Genomic DNA, 14332 nt, shown 5'->3' on the forward strand with positions numbered 1-14332 from the left:
TGGAGGGGAGAGATGTAGGGGCTCAGTGAGGGGCACAATAAAAAAGTTATGGTTTTGATTATCTGAGGTTTCATGTTTTACGTGGATAGAAACTGTTTATTTGTTGATAAAAAGCAAAGGTCAATGACAGAGTTTAGATTCCAAATTGATTTAGTGGACCTTTTAACTGTTTTACTGGCCTTCCATGTGAAATTGTTTTCTAATATGTTTATTTTTTTATTTTTTATGACAATCAGTTTCAAACTCAATAAATAATGGTGGCTGCTGTTTGGATGATTAATTTTGGCGCTAACTCACAAACACTGATCCACAACCAGCTGAAGGACATGAAAAGTTCTGCTCATTGGCTAATGTTAGAGGAAGTAAGGGAGAAACAATCCTTTCTCCAAGCAGTTCACAGTCAAAGCTGCTGAGTCACTTTGCTGCATTAAAGCACCAGCCTCAGCCAATCAGCAAGAATCAGCAAGTCAAAACCAGACAATTATGGCTTCTGCTTTCAAAGGTTGTTTTTTTGGATTTTATTGATTGAGATTATGTTATCTATCAATGCAAAGTAGTGCACAGGAAAATGATACATGTTTTATAGAATTGTTTTCCAAATAAAATAATTTGGATTCAGAACCTCTGTGTAAATAATGCTTGTTGAACCAACTTTTGTTGCAGCTTCAGGTCTTTTAGGTGATGTTTTGACCAGTTTTGCACATCTAGAAAATGAAATGTATGTCCATTCTTCACAAAACAGCTAAGGCTAGTTGGATAAGATGGAGAACATCTGATCATCAATTTTTAAGTCTTGCTGAAGATTCTCAGTTGAATTGGGTCTGGAATTTGACCTTTCCAATAACGGGTATGTGCTTTGATCCAAACCGTTCCACTGTAGCTATGGTTGAACGTCTATCTGCACAAGATTTGTTGGACCCGACAACAAGATTGTCTCTCCAGGAAGACATTTTTGGTGAATAAAACAACACAACAGTATTTTAAGCAAGTGGATCAAATTTGTTTGTCGACTAGAATTGGCACGGTTATTGTTCTGTGTGTTATGCTGGTCAGCAGTGATTCATGGTGTCCATCCCTCTCGCTGTCTATGCCAGAGGGATGGACACCAGGTGTCCCTTGATTGTTGGAGGAAGTTGCACTTGGACAACATTTTGATCAATTTCTTTATTAATGGCTGCATAACATGGGCAGAAGTGTGTAGAACCCCACTACCTTAGAAGAGAAACAGCCCATACATAGATTGCATTAGAATTGAATTTTGTTTATTTATATACTGCCAGTTCACAAAACATCATCTCAAGGCACTTTACAAAAAACTAATCTCAATCCAACAAGATTAACAATTTACAATTTGACCCTAGTGTATTATTAATTGGTTAAAAAGGTTTTCAATCTGAGGAAACCCAGTAGATTGTATTGAGTCAGTTTTCTCAAAAACCAAACCTATAATTTTGAAGTTCTTCCTGAACCAGAACCGTTCTTTCAGCTACATCTTTAACAGCAATTACCTGCATATGAGGCCATCCCTGGGCCACCGCTGCTCCTTATTCTTCATCAAGTAATTAGACTTATAACATGATCTCAGGTGTACTCTTTTTTTCTGTCTCCTGTCTTTGTTTTTCAGGCATACCACATGGAAGGTCTGGTTGCCTACATGTACCAGTGAGTGAATTGATTAGACCAAGATTGCATCTGGGGATCAAAGTAGACAGGCCACATCAATTAAATAGGAGCCTGTATTTGTATGACCTTCAGCCACTTGGATTGTGTGTCCGAGTATGGACATGTGTGTGTTTGTAAATTTGTCACCTGGAGATGAAACGATTGTAGAGGAGAGAAAAGGACACTGATGGCACCTTCCTGCAGGATAATGCATCATGTCATGAAGTTCAAATCAACTTAAACTGGTTTCTTGAACATGACAAAGAGTTCACTGTTCCATAAACATCCATAGTCACCAGATCTCAACCCAAAGAAGCAGCTCTGGGATGTTTTGGAACAGGACATTAACATCATGTCTGCACAGCTTTATTCTTGTAAAAATTACATTTTCCTCTCCACTGTTGCCTCATGCTTGCTCAAGAAGAAACACTGCTGAAAGGTGGGCTTCCTTAGAAGGATGACTTTTAGCAGTTGGCATTATGACTTGTCTTGTAATGTGCTTTTAGATAACCTTTGTTGTGAATTAGTACTGTATAAAACTGTAATGACACCATGAAAAAACCCAACACAACAGAAATGACCTGGTATGTGTGAATAATAATTTATTTATGGATGAACATATTGCAACATGCCATTACAAACACAAGCACAATATGGGAGAGTGCCAGTGGCAAATCTATTCCATTACTTCACAAATCCTTTGTGTAAAACAGTTAAGGGCACTGCAGGGTAAAGATTAAGTAAAAGTGAGGAGGCAGGTGATATTTCTTCACTGATGGCACACAGAGTGGCTTAAAGAACCTAATAAGTAAACTACAACGAAGCTAAAAAGGTGAAACCTAGACCAGGCACCAATATTCCTTTTCCATCCAGTCATGACAGAGAAGGACCACAGAACTCCTAATTGCCCTTCTCAAAATAAAAATAGAAAAAAGAGAGAACTTGTTTTGTGCATCTCACATTTCCTCATCAATAAAATTACAACACAAACACTCCAGAATGTGCTGCAAAAATAGGCAAAGTGATACATGCTAAAATATTTGTAAATTCTAATGGTTTCAAATAGGAAAATATAATTTTGTTCGTGATTTGTCATAGCCTAATGTTAACTCTGGTTTTATTTCACTACTAGCTTTATATAGAGGAAGCATCACAATTATATTCTATTGTTTGGTTTAAGATTGATTACACTTTAAGATAAACTATTTTAGGTTGCACTAAAGCATGGCAGACTACAAACTGTATTTTGATTACAGTATGATTAAAGACCGTTGAGATTTATAACCTTAATGTGAGAAAGAAAACACATCTGTCCTCTTTTTGATGTAACTGTTACAATTTTGAACCAATCAGAGGAGAAGATTAGCAGGTTTGGAGCACAGACATGACATTACTTCCTGTGGATACAGTAAGGAGTAGGAGTGTGGACAGGAGTGGCTTTTACTGGACTTTGGTGACAGCCTCGTGGATGGACTGAGAGACGTAGTCGATGTTCTTGGACGTGAGACCGCACATATTGATGCGACCGCTGGCCATCAGGTACACATGCTTCTCTTTGATCAAGTACTCCACCTGTTTGGCTGTAGCACACAAACACACAGCAGGTTTAAAAGAAGGATCTCATCCGTCACCAGCCAGAATATCTGAGGTCAACAACACTGAAAAGAGTGAACCGTTTAGCAGTGACAGCTGGCAAGTTGCTTCAGTTCAGTGAAGTCTTCATCTTTTTTCATAACAGCTGTTCTGTTGTACATTTTCTGCTGTTTGATGGCAAACATGACCCAATGTCAACCTAGCTTCATCTGACCTCACACGACCCTGTCCAGCAGAGTAAGAGCCAAACCCATGGGTGTCAGTCATAGATTGGCCTAAAACTGGACCATGTTACAGGCCAAACAGGATTAATGTGTATCAATTAAAGTAAACTATTCTCGGAAATTTAAATAGCAGAAACAAGTCATTTTTTCCTCAGTTTTACTGAGGAAAAAATGACTTGAAAAATACATTTTTGTTCCAGCGATTCAAATTTGCGATTGACCAAAGTACACTGAAGCAGGAGCAGTGAATAATAAATAATAAAGAAAAAGTATTGTCAAAATAAGGTGAGATTTTTCCATGTAATCCATGCAACATTTAGTAACTGCTCACAGTTAACTCCATAAAAGTTACAATAAATATCCTTATGTGTAATCCATGCAATAATTATTAAAACACACAGTTGAAGCAGAAAGGAGTGAAACAAGCATGTTGTCATATTCTGGAGCTGAGAGACTGGAGAGGCCTGTGTGGAGCCACGTATTATCTGCCACATATTATCTGTCTTATCTTTTGCAGAAGTAGAAACAACAAGTATCCAATGATGTATGATGATTTTTTATTATTTTACATGTATTGAATAAAATTAGCAATCTTTGATTAACAAGTTAAAGATGTATGATTGAAATGTGGTTAAGAACTGAGAATTAGAGGAAAAACATTAAGGTGTGACATTCTCAATCAGCTATATATGAGAGAAATATAACATGAATCATTTGTGAAGCATGAATAAAAAGAATGAAGTGATGGTTTTGTAACTGTGTTTTAAAGTAAATGATGAAAGCTGAAGAATGGAATGTGTAATACTGAGTAGATTAGGGAAAGAACTGGAGGATGACTAGGAGTGATGAGAGCCAGCTGCATGCTGACAGCGACGGGAGGATGTGACTACAGACCAGCGTGGCTATTATTGGCATCTCCAAGGCTGAGAAACAGGACCACCAGTTGAAGAAGGGCGAGACTTTTGTATGAAGGTTGTCAGAGGTTAGGCGAGTCGTTTCCCGACACTAGCTTAAACAGAACTTTCAGTAAACCTGCTTAGTAAGATCTTTCAGGTTTAGGGAAGTCCGGACCCGTTAGATGGAGAGCTGGATTGAGCAACCCCTTTAGACATGGGGAAGTAGGAGGGAGGGGTTAGCTCATCGGACAACGAAGGTATTTTAGAGCTGCCCATCAGTGAGACGGGTGAGTAGTAACGACCTTAATGCTGCTGTGGTGGGCTGGTCTCTGCTGTTGCCTTTTTTGGATCTCATTTTTTGCTAACATGTTAATGCAATGCACAGGTGTTGCATGCTCATCATAGCAAACACATTGTGGACCTCATCTTTAGACCTAGAAGTATGGTCCACTGATAGGTGGCAAAAACATCACAGGTAAGAACAAAATGCTGTTCTGTCAAAAAGAAGAGACAGTACTGCCATGGCAATGTACAGGTTGGGCCATTTATATGGATACACCTTAATAAAATGCGAATGGTTGGTCATATTAACTTCCTGTTTGTGGCACATTAGTATATGTGAGGGGGGAAACATTTCATGATGGGTGGTGGCCATGGTGGCCATTTTGAAGTCGGCCATTTTTTTGAATCCAACTTTTGTTTTTTCAATAGGAAGAGGGTCATGTGACACATCAAACCTATTGGGAATTTCACAAGAAAAACAATGGTGTGCTTGGTTTTAACATAACTTTATTCTTTCATGAGGTATTTACAAGTTTCTCTTTGTTTACAGCCATTGACATGTCGCCGAGGTTAACAAAGATAGTGGGGCCATTCTTCATCAATGAAAACCTCAAGGCCACTGGATATGCGAAATTGCTACATGATGATGTGTTTCCCTCTTTATGCACTGAAGCTGGCACGATCCCTGAGTTTTTCCAGCAAGATGGTGCACCACCACATTATGGGTGTCAGGTCAGAGCATTCCTAGATGAACAGTTTCCTGGAAAGTGGATTGGTTGTTGTGGGCCAGTTGAAAGGCCCCCCGAGGTCTCCTGATCTGACCCCATTAGACTTTTATCTTTGGGGTCATTTGAAGGCAATTGTCTATGCTTTGAAGACACGAGATGTGCAGCACCTGAGACTACGGATACTGGAAGCCTGTGCTAACATTTCTCCTGCAGTGTTGCTATCAGTGTGTGAAGGGTGGAGAAGAGGGTTGCATTGACAATCCAACACAATGGGCAGCACAATGAACACAGTTTATAAGTGGTCAGAAACTTGTAAGTAACTCATGAAAGAATAAAGTTATGTTAAAACCAAGCACACCATTGTTTTCCTTGTGAAATTCCCAATAGGTTTGATGTGTCACATGACCTTCTTCCTATTGAAAAAAACAAAAGTTGGATTCAAAATGACCGACGTCAAAATGGCCACCATGCCCACCACCCATCTTGAAAAGTTTCCCCCCTCACATATACTAATGTGCCGCAAACAGGAAGTTAATATGACCAACCATTCCCATTTTATTAAGGTGTATCCATATAAATGGCCCACCCTGTAGTACATATTAGCCTTATTTTATAGGACACTGCAGATTTCCCATCCTTTCACCCAACAGGCACAAGGAGCGCATCCTGAACGTAATACGTTGGTCAAACACGTCACAGGAATTGATGTTTCATAATATTTCTTTCTATTTGGACACATACATATGGGACAAAACAAGAAATAGCTAAATTGGGTGTGTGCATTTGGTTCTACTCACGGTTCAGGCCAGTGAAGCTGAACATCCCAATCTGCTGAGTGATGTGGTCCCACGTTCCTGGAGTGCCCAGAGCTAGCAGCTTGTTCTTCAGTTGATCCCTCATCAGCAGGACCCGGTCTGCCATGGTCTTCACATTATCCTTCCTGCGGTGGAGGGAGAAGGCAAGACATAGGAGGACGGGTGGTTATTCATCATATAGAGAACAGCTAAATGTGTTCAGACACATTGGCATCAACAGTAAACCCATGATGAACGAACCATTCTGCAAACAGCTCAGGAGTGTTGAGAGTCTTGCTGACGATTCGTGCTCCCTGAGATGGCGGGTTGGACCAGGTTGTCCTCACAATCTTCTCCATCTGGGACAGAACACGGGTCAGGTTCTCGGTGTCCTTGGAAACCACCGTTAGGTTCCCAACCCTCTCATCTAAGAAAGACCACAGAAGAGAACAAGACAATTAATTTTCTAAACCTTGGACCTGTCATACAAAGCTGAATAAATGATGTTAGTGACAGAGTGAGTGAATCATGTCTACTCACTGTACAGGCCAAAGTTTTTGGAGAAGGATTGAGCAACAAAGAGCTCAAAGCCCTCCGAAACAAAGAAACGGATTGCCCAGGCATCCTTTTCCAGGTTGCCAGATGCAAATCCCTGGTAAGCTGAATCAAAGAATGGAAACAACTTCCTCCTCTGGAAAACAAGAAAAAGGAGGAACAGAAAGGTGAAACTGTGACTTCAATATACATACACAACAGTTTTCATAAAAAATACGCATCAGAACCATCATATCTGACCTTCATGATCTCTGAAATGGTCTTCCACTCCTCCTGGGTGGGGTCAGTGCCAGTAGGGTTGTGTGCACAGGCGTGAAGGATGAAGATGGAGTGTTCTGGAGCTTTCTGTTGAAACAAATTAATTTGTTTTCAGTTGAAACACTCAAATCTCTGTTCCTTTCTACTTATTTCCTGTGAGTAGTTGCAGCTAGAACAAACAACCCCATTGCTGAAGTTTCAATGTTGCTGTCCAAAGATCAAGCTGCACTAGGGTTTCAATACACAATGACACAGTTTGGCAAAAAAAAAAAAAATCTTCCAATTACTTATACAATGGGTAGAAGCTCATTTTATGATTTAATAATGTGACAGCAACACATTATGATACTGAAGGTTTTTTTTTTCAGAGCTTCCTTTCCATCTAGGATCTCCACATGTTATTTACGCCTCGCAATCAACTGAAAGGTCCCGCACAGAATGGAGGGTTGAAGTCAATCCATCAGCATGATGCCCCTGATCCATGAGGGTGCAGTAACAGAACGGTAACCACTCGGAACCATACAGGTTAATATGAGATTGCGGAACAAGTGTGACGTAGTGATATGTTTCAGAGCAGCTGCAGAAACAGTAGCGCCACCGGATGATCCTTCAGTGTCCATCTGATCTGAGACAAATGTTGATAGGCAGATATAAATATACTGAGGATGGGACACCACAAATTGTCTTGGATTTTAAACACCGAGTGTGTTTGGGGCAGTCTGTATGAGGAACATAACACAGAGCTCAGTCTGATAGAGGGTTAATTTCACACATTTCTTATGCATATTGCTCAGGTAAATGTTGCGAGTTGTAAGCCATGCCCCCTTGGTTTCTAAAAACCCAGCAGCATGCTATGTAAGCATACGCTGTATGATCTGCATGAAAAAAAGATCTTTAAAGAGGGAATTTTGGTTGTGTGTTTGCTGCAGAATGATGATCTGCATTCATTGCTCTTTAAAGACTTATATTGAAAAGCTGTTTGGGACGGTCAATAACGTGACAACAGCAGCACAGCATGTGAGAAGGAAGCTCAGTTACTAGATCATAGGACTAATCTTAAACACTTTGTATTTAACTCCTTACATCCATGTGATTACAGTCATTTCAGTTTGCAACATCCTGTTTCATACTTTTAGGACTGAAAGAAATGTACCATGACATTGTTAACATTCATTGTTCCTTAAGTATTAGCGAGAGGGCTGGTGGAACTAACATGTGAAAACCTGAAGGGACAAAACATTGCTCTAAAACCCTACCCTGGATCCAGATGTTCAGATAACTACTGGCTTAAAATCAATAAATCTGGGATGTCCTGCTTTTTTAACCATAGAAAAAAAGATATAGATATATGTTTCACAGGCTTTTGTAGAAACATTTTAAAAATCCTCAGAGCAGGAAGGCAAACAGCTAATCTGATGAAGCCCCAATTATACCTGATATTAACAACTTAAAGCAACTCAAACTGAAATTGTTACTATCCATGGGATCCAACTCTAGATTAGAGACTAATACAATTCATTACCGACCCTTTTTATTTTATACGTTATATGTAATAGTGTTATTACCAAATTAACAGTGTTTGGGCTGCCACATTGATCCTTCTGATCAGCTGGCCGTCAGTCCACTGGGATTCTTTCTAAACTACACCACTAGGAAAAAACAGGAATGTACCATTTTTGATGCCTCAGCTTGTTTTAACTTAAGAAATTCAGCAATAAACCAGGGCCTGTCAACTTGCCGTTAGCCTTCCACCGCTCTGAGGATCCATTTGGGATAAGGACATCTGTCTACAGCAAAAGGTGAACACACATTGGACGTATTATGCAGATAATAAAGCTGATTCTGATTATTAGACCTCCGCTGTAGATATTCTCCTTAGAAGCGTAAACACTCTTTAATGAAACAGATTTGAGAAGTATAGACACTGTGGATCGTTTCCTAGAAAGTATCGGGGGGTATATTTTGATGCACCTTCGATGCCCGTTAAGAATCTATTACTGATATTAACTTCATAGAACCTCAATTCTGAGAATAAGAATGTTGCCCTTATGATGACAGTCAAACCTCAGTCCCTCCTTACCTCCAAGTCATCCAGTAGTCCAGTCAAATCCAGGCCCCTTTTAGCAGCATCCCAATAGTGGTATGGGCGGATGTCTTTGAAACCAGCATCAGTGAACACTCCATTGTGGTTCTCTGGATTCGGAAAGGAACATGGAGTAAAAGTTTAAACGCACATTGATACCAACTCCTTCCTTTAAAAAAAATTTCCTTTAGAGTTAAAAATAGACAAAAGAAAAAAATGCAGCACAGCATGCAGGGTGCACACTGACCCCAGGTGGGTGCTGACACATAAACAGGTGTTGCTGTGTTGTTGACGCCGTTGTACCACCGCCGCAAGAAATCTGCCCCGATCCTCAACGCTCCTGTCCCACCCAGAGCCTGGACTCCTCCAACCTGGGAGTGGACAGACACAATTACAGTTTAGTTTCTGTTCTGTGTGAAGGATCTGGTCATGTCTAATGGCAGTAACTAAACACCTTTTAACCAAGCTTCTCATCTAAAGCAAGTTAAAAAGCATTAACAGGTCAGATTATTATGCATCAAATATAATAAGAGTTTTTATGCTCATCTTTTACCACAAACATATCAAACTGCACTTAGATGTGCACAAAAACCCCAGAATACCCTACATCCTGCAGTGCTGGTAAGCAGGTCTGTGGATCTCACCCTGTTCTCATTGATGGCAGGGTTGTCATCTCCCAGGGCAACCTTGGAGCCAGCAGAGCGGAACTCGGGGAGGCCAAGGATGGGCAGGTACTCATGGTTCAGGCTGTCATCCTCCACAAGCAGTCGCTCCACCTTCTTCACCACAGGCAACACCCAGGGCTGGCAGTCATCGGTACGGTAAGCTGGAGAGAACACAAGCATTGTAACACTTAAAGCACTGTTTTTTACCTGTTTGCCACAACCTATGTAGGGGACCACCATCTCCTACATATGTGTTAAATGCAAAATGCTCTGTGTGGAGGAAATCTAACACAGCACAGCTCTCTGAACACACCATCCCCATGGTGGCAGCATCAAGCTATGGGGATGCTGTTCATCAGGAAACTGGGGAAGCTGGTCAAAGTTGATGGGAAGATGGATGGAGAACATACAGGCCAGTCATGGACAGAAACCTAGGCTGAAAAATACTCGAGAATTGGGTTAGTTTATCTCCACACAGAGCAACAATTTTAAACATACACCCTTAGAAGTTAGAATGGCCAAGTCAAAGTACAGACCCTAATTCAATCTGCAGCAAGGCTTAGAAAGTGATGTTTATAGGTACTCCCCATCCAATCTGGCTGAGCTTGAGCTATTTTGCAGAGAAGAATGGGCAAATATTACAGCCTCTACACATGTAAACCTGATAGAGACAAACCACCAAAACGTGGTTCTGCAAAGTATTACCTCAGGGTGGTTGAATACAAAAGGTATGTCACACCTTTCAGATTTTTATTTGTAAACACATTAAAAAGCACCCTGACACTTCAAAACCATGCAATACCTACTGTTTGTTATATAAAATGCAAATAAAATACATTGAAATTTGTGATAGCATGAGAACATGTGAAAAACATCTGCGAGGCACTCTTAAACTCTGTCGGCACGTCGGCTGCTTCAGGCTCCACAGAGGCCTGCATGGAGAGGAATCAAATATCTGGAGCAGAGGGCAGATAGACCTGAAAGGTCAGCTGCCAGTTGGTGGTTCTGAAGAGGCGGGTGACCGGGAAAGATAGCTCAACTCAGGGCGTGAGAACATCGATGGTTAAACTCAACTAGTAACTAATTAAGACTTAAGGGGCATCATTACAAGGTGTCATTATATAAGAATAAAAGGAATGTGAATCAGGTGACACAATGTCAAAAGCATAATCACTAAAATACATACAAGGTGCTTGTTCATAGAAACACTTTGGAAAATATTCAATAAAAAACTTCATCCAGTGTGTGCTAGGTCTGTCCAATAGAATTTAACAAGTCATCTTTAATCATTGACCAAACTGGTCTAACGAACACAATCATGTTTTGACAACAACGTGCAAAAGTTCATCAGTTGAACAGGTGAACCAGTTGGATCACAGAAGCAATAAATGATCCGCACTTATATACCTTTTTGAACTCAACCACAGCAACATTTAACATACAAAGCTCAGCCTAATGCTAGAGTATGCCAGATTTATGTCATCATAGAACAAGTAACAAGCTATGAGGTAAAAGCAGGCATGTCCCAGCTACCGGTGTCAAGGTTTTAAACAGTTTCTAAACCACTAAATAATTTCCGTCTAGGCCTGTCGCAATCAGCAATAAATCAATTGAATGATATTTATCGCATGATAAATTAATTTCGGTTTCCATTCTTGTTTGTTACCTTGCGTCTCGCTCTTTTTCTATTAAAGAGACTGGATGACTAAAGGTTTCACTCTGGGGCATCAGTCTCGACTCGGCCCTCCCCTTCTTGTTTAGCGTAGGAAGGAGTGGATCCTTGTGTCAGGTACTTGCCAGGCCCGTAGTCTCGTTACGTACCTCATAGTGTAGCATGAGAACTCATGAGGAGCAGCAAGCCAGAGAAACGCTGATTACTTGTTCGCTCTTCATCTTCCAATGCATCAGTCCCTCTTTTATCATCACCATTATTGGGGTTTTTGAAGAAACGTCGGGCAATCGGCTGCCATGACATTTTTCTGAGTGAAGCCAACGAGGTCAAGTGAGAAAACAGCTAATTACTATGTTAACTCACACCCTGGTGGTCAGGGGAGTGAATTGCAATCTGTCAAAATGACAGATGGCCTTCAGATTCTTCTGACACCGTTTAAAAAAACAGGTCAAAAACGGAAAACATTTGGTTAATTTGAGCCCTGACGGCAATACAACAAACATGCATCTGCACCCTAAAACATAGTCATCTAATGTAGTTTTCACAGTGATTAATCATTTTTGAAGAGCAATTTTGTTTACAGAGAGTTCCTAATCCATTATATTTATTTTTTTATTTTGGTTGCTTATTTATTTTGGATATATAAAATGTCTTCCAGTTCCAGTGTTAAATGTATTTATGAATTAAAGTTTATTGATCTTGAGAGGGTGCAGCTACTTGCATTATTATTCCATTATCGTTATATTAGTTAAAAATGGTCACCAAACAACAATTTTATTGTTTATCACAATAATTTCTGGGACAATTTATCCAGCTAATTTTGTTATTGTGACAGGCCCATTTCCGTCTTACTAGTCCTCTGTTTTAAAGTCTTTTTACTGAGATTCCAAAGCAAGTGCAACTGAGTGATAACAGTTTCCTCTAGTTGTAAAATGCATACTGTAGGCCCTGTCCTTCCCTCACTTGTCGCTGCACATTGTTTAATGAAGAGTGCTGCACTTTTCCATTGCTGACCAAAAAGACTAATTTGGCCTGTTTGAACACATTTACGGTCATATAAGCCATTTATACCCATGTCATTCAAAATAAAAGAGCTCCATCCATCACGACGAAGGATAAAACTACAGTTGGGAAGGTAGTAGAGGAATGTCCACCAGCCAACCAGTCAAGCAGACGGAAAAATTAATTAACTAGCAAATATTTGCTTGTTATTGCTTTTTTTTTCATCCTCGAAGAGTGGAAACACAGAAAGGTATATCATTATGCACAATACGCACTTAAAAACAACTGCTTACAGTATATTTTTACTTCCGGCTATGTTTCAAAATCCAAACAAAACAAAAAATCTTACAGATCACATTATTGTAACTTTTATGTATAAAAACAGATCGTGGCCATGCTTTAAGCTTATGTAGCATATCAAGATGTGAGAGACTCAAACAGGCCAATGAGGAGAAACATTAGCAGTTATTTAATGCTAGAGCATACACATACTATAGATATGCATAAGCTTAACAAATCTGCAGGCCATAAACAATATTCTAAATGAGTAGTAGAACACGTTAATGTTGTCTGGGCGCATAAATCTGGACAGATGTAACCTGTTAAATTTTGTTTCTGGTGTGAAATGCTAAACTGTTCTGTGTGTTTAATCTAGTGAAAGATTCATTCAACTAGCAACTGATGTTTAGCACTGAAACATGTCAAAGAGGTGAGTGTTTTCATGAACTGGATGATGATTTGCTTCATTACACAAACAGAGAAATATTTCTGTAGTCTGTTCAACTCAGGAGCCGCTCACTGACTCACTAGTGGTTTGTTGAGTAGTGAACGAGTCACGAAACGAGGCTAAGCTTCTCTAAAGAGAACGTTCCCCCAGTATTAAACAAAAACAATATGGATATTTAACGGTCCACCATTCAGCAGTAGCTAGCTTGTAGCGAAGGAACAGACTGCACCGACGAAGGTCAAGGCGAAGAGAAGAGATGCTTGTGTATGCTAGCATGGTGAAATGATCAACGCTCTCTGACATGTCGGCACGGCCACTCACTGCAGCACTGCAATGACAAGTTATGTTAGCTTTAGCGTTAGCTAACAGTTGTCCACTCTTACCTCCAACTCCCAGATTCACCTTCTGTGGGTGGCTGTCCTCTCTAAAGTCAGCAGTTAGTTTAAAGACAGCTACAGGCGGAGCCTGGGGGACATCACGGAACAGGGACATGGCTCGGGCCAAACGAATGATCCCGGTGTGAGACGAGAAAAGAAACGGAGAAAGGGTGCTTCCAGCAATGAGACACAGACCGGGGGGTTCACCTTCACCTCTCTGTGTCAGGACATGAGGATAATAGGCGTCAATCCACCTACCAATAGGAAGGCGCGTACTGGCGTAGCTCCCTGAATCAGCCAATGACAGCGAAGTAACGCAATACTTTAAGTAATGTTTGAGTTTATTTGTTTCACGAACAGATCTGTTTAATTCAGTTCAATTCAGTTTAGTACAAGTCTGTTTACTTGATCTATTTCACAACAGATGTTATCTCAAAACAATTTATAGGACAAACTGATCCAGTTCATATACAGAAATATACAATCTAATTTAACACAGTCCAGTCTTAATTCCAGTTTGACATTGAATTTCATACATTATTCGATCCGTTATAATATAATGCACATTATAATATTAACTGGTAAACAGTTATCTGTCAAAGGGAGACCAGAAAGACCAGGAGACTGCGTCGAGTCCTTGACCTTTTTGTTGCAATCCCTCAATCCAGCCGGGCAAAAAGAAACCTCTTAAAGAACCCACGACCGACTGGGGGTTGGGAGGACAGAGCAGCAATACAAGAACAGGTACACTGGTCTAGGAGTACTTTCTATGATAAAGAAAAAGTACACAAAGTTAATGGCAGCAGTAGCTCAA

The 14332-nt window shown here is 40.2% G+C and overlaps 1 protein-coding gene across 1 annotated transcript; it reads right to left on the bottom strand.

Moving 5' to 3' along the window:
- Positions 1–2247: 2247 nt before the first annotated feature.
- LOC124868514 (aspartate aminotransferase, cytoplasmic-like) lies at positions 2248–13755 on the bottom strand. Its single transcript, XM_047365887.1, has 9 exons — positions 13525–13755; positions 9720–9901; positions 9323–9446; positions 9073–9185; positions 6975–7079; positions 6720–6870; positions 6441–6606; positions 6183–6325; positions 2248–3242 (listed from the first exon to the last, which is right to left on the bottom strand). The coding sequence occupies exons 1-9, from the start codon at positions 13631–13633 to the stop codon at positions 3103–3105; spliced, it is 1233 nt and encodes a 410-aa protein (XP_047221843.1). The 5' UTR covers positions 13634–13755; the 3' UTR covers positions 2248–3102.
- Between the last annotated feature and the right edge of the window lie 577 nt (positions 13756–14332).

The sequence above is a fragment of the Girardinichthys multiradiatus genome, chromosome 5 (genome assembly GCF_021462225.1).
Source record: "Girardinichthys multiradiatus isolate DD_20200921_A chromosome 5, DD_fGirMul_XY1, whole genome shotgun sequence".
Lineage (NCBI taxonomy): Eukaryota > Metazoa > Chordata > Actinopteri > Cyprinodontiformes > Goodeidae > Girardinichthys > Girardinichthys multiradiatus.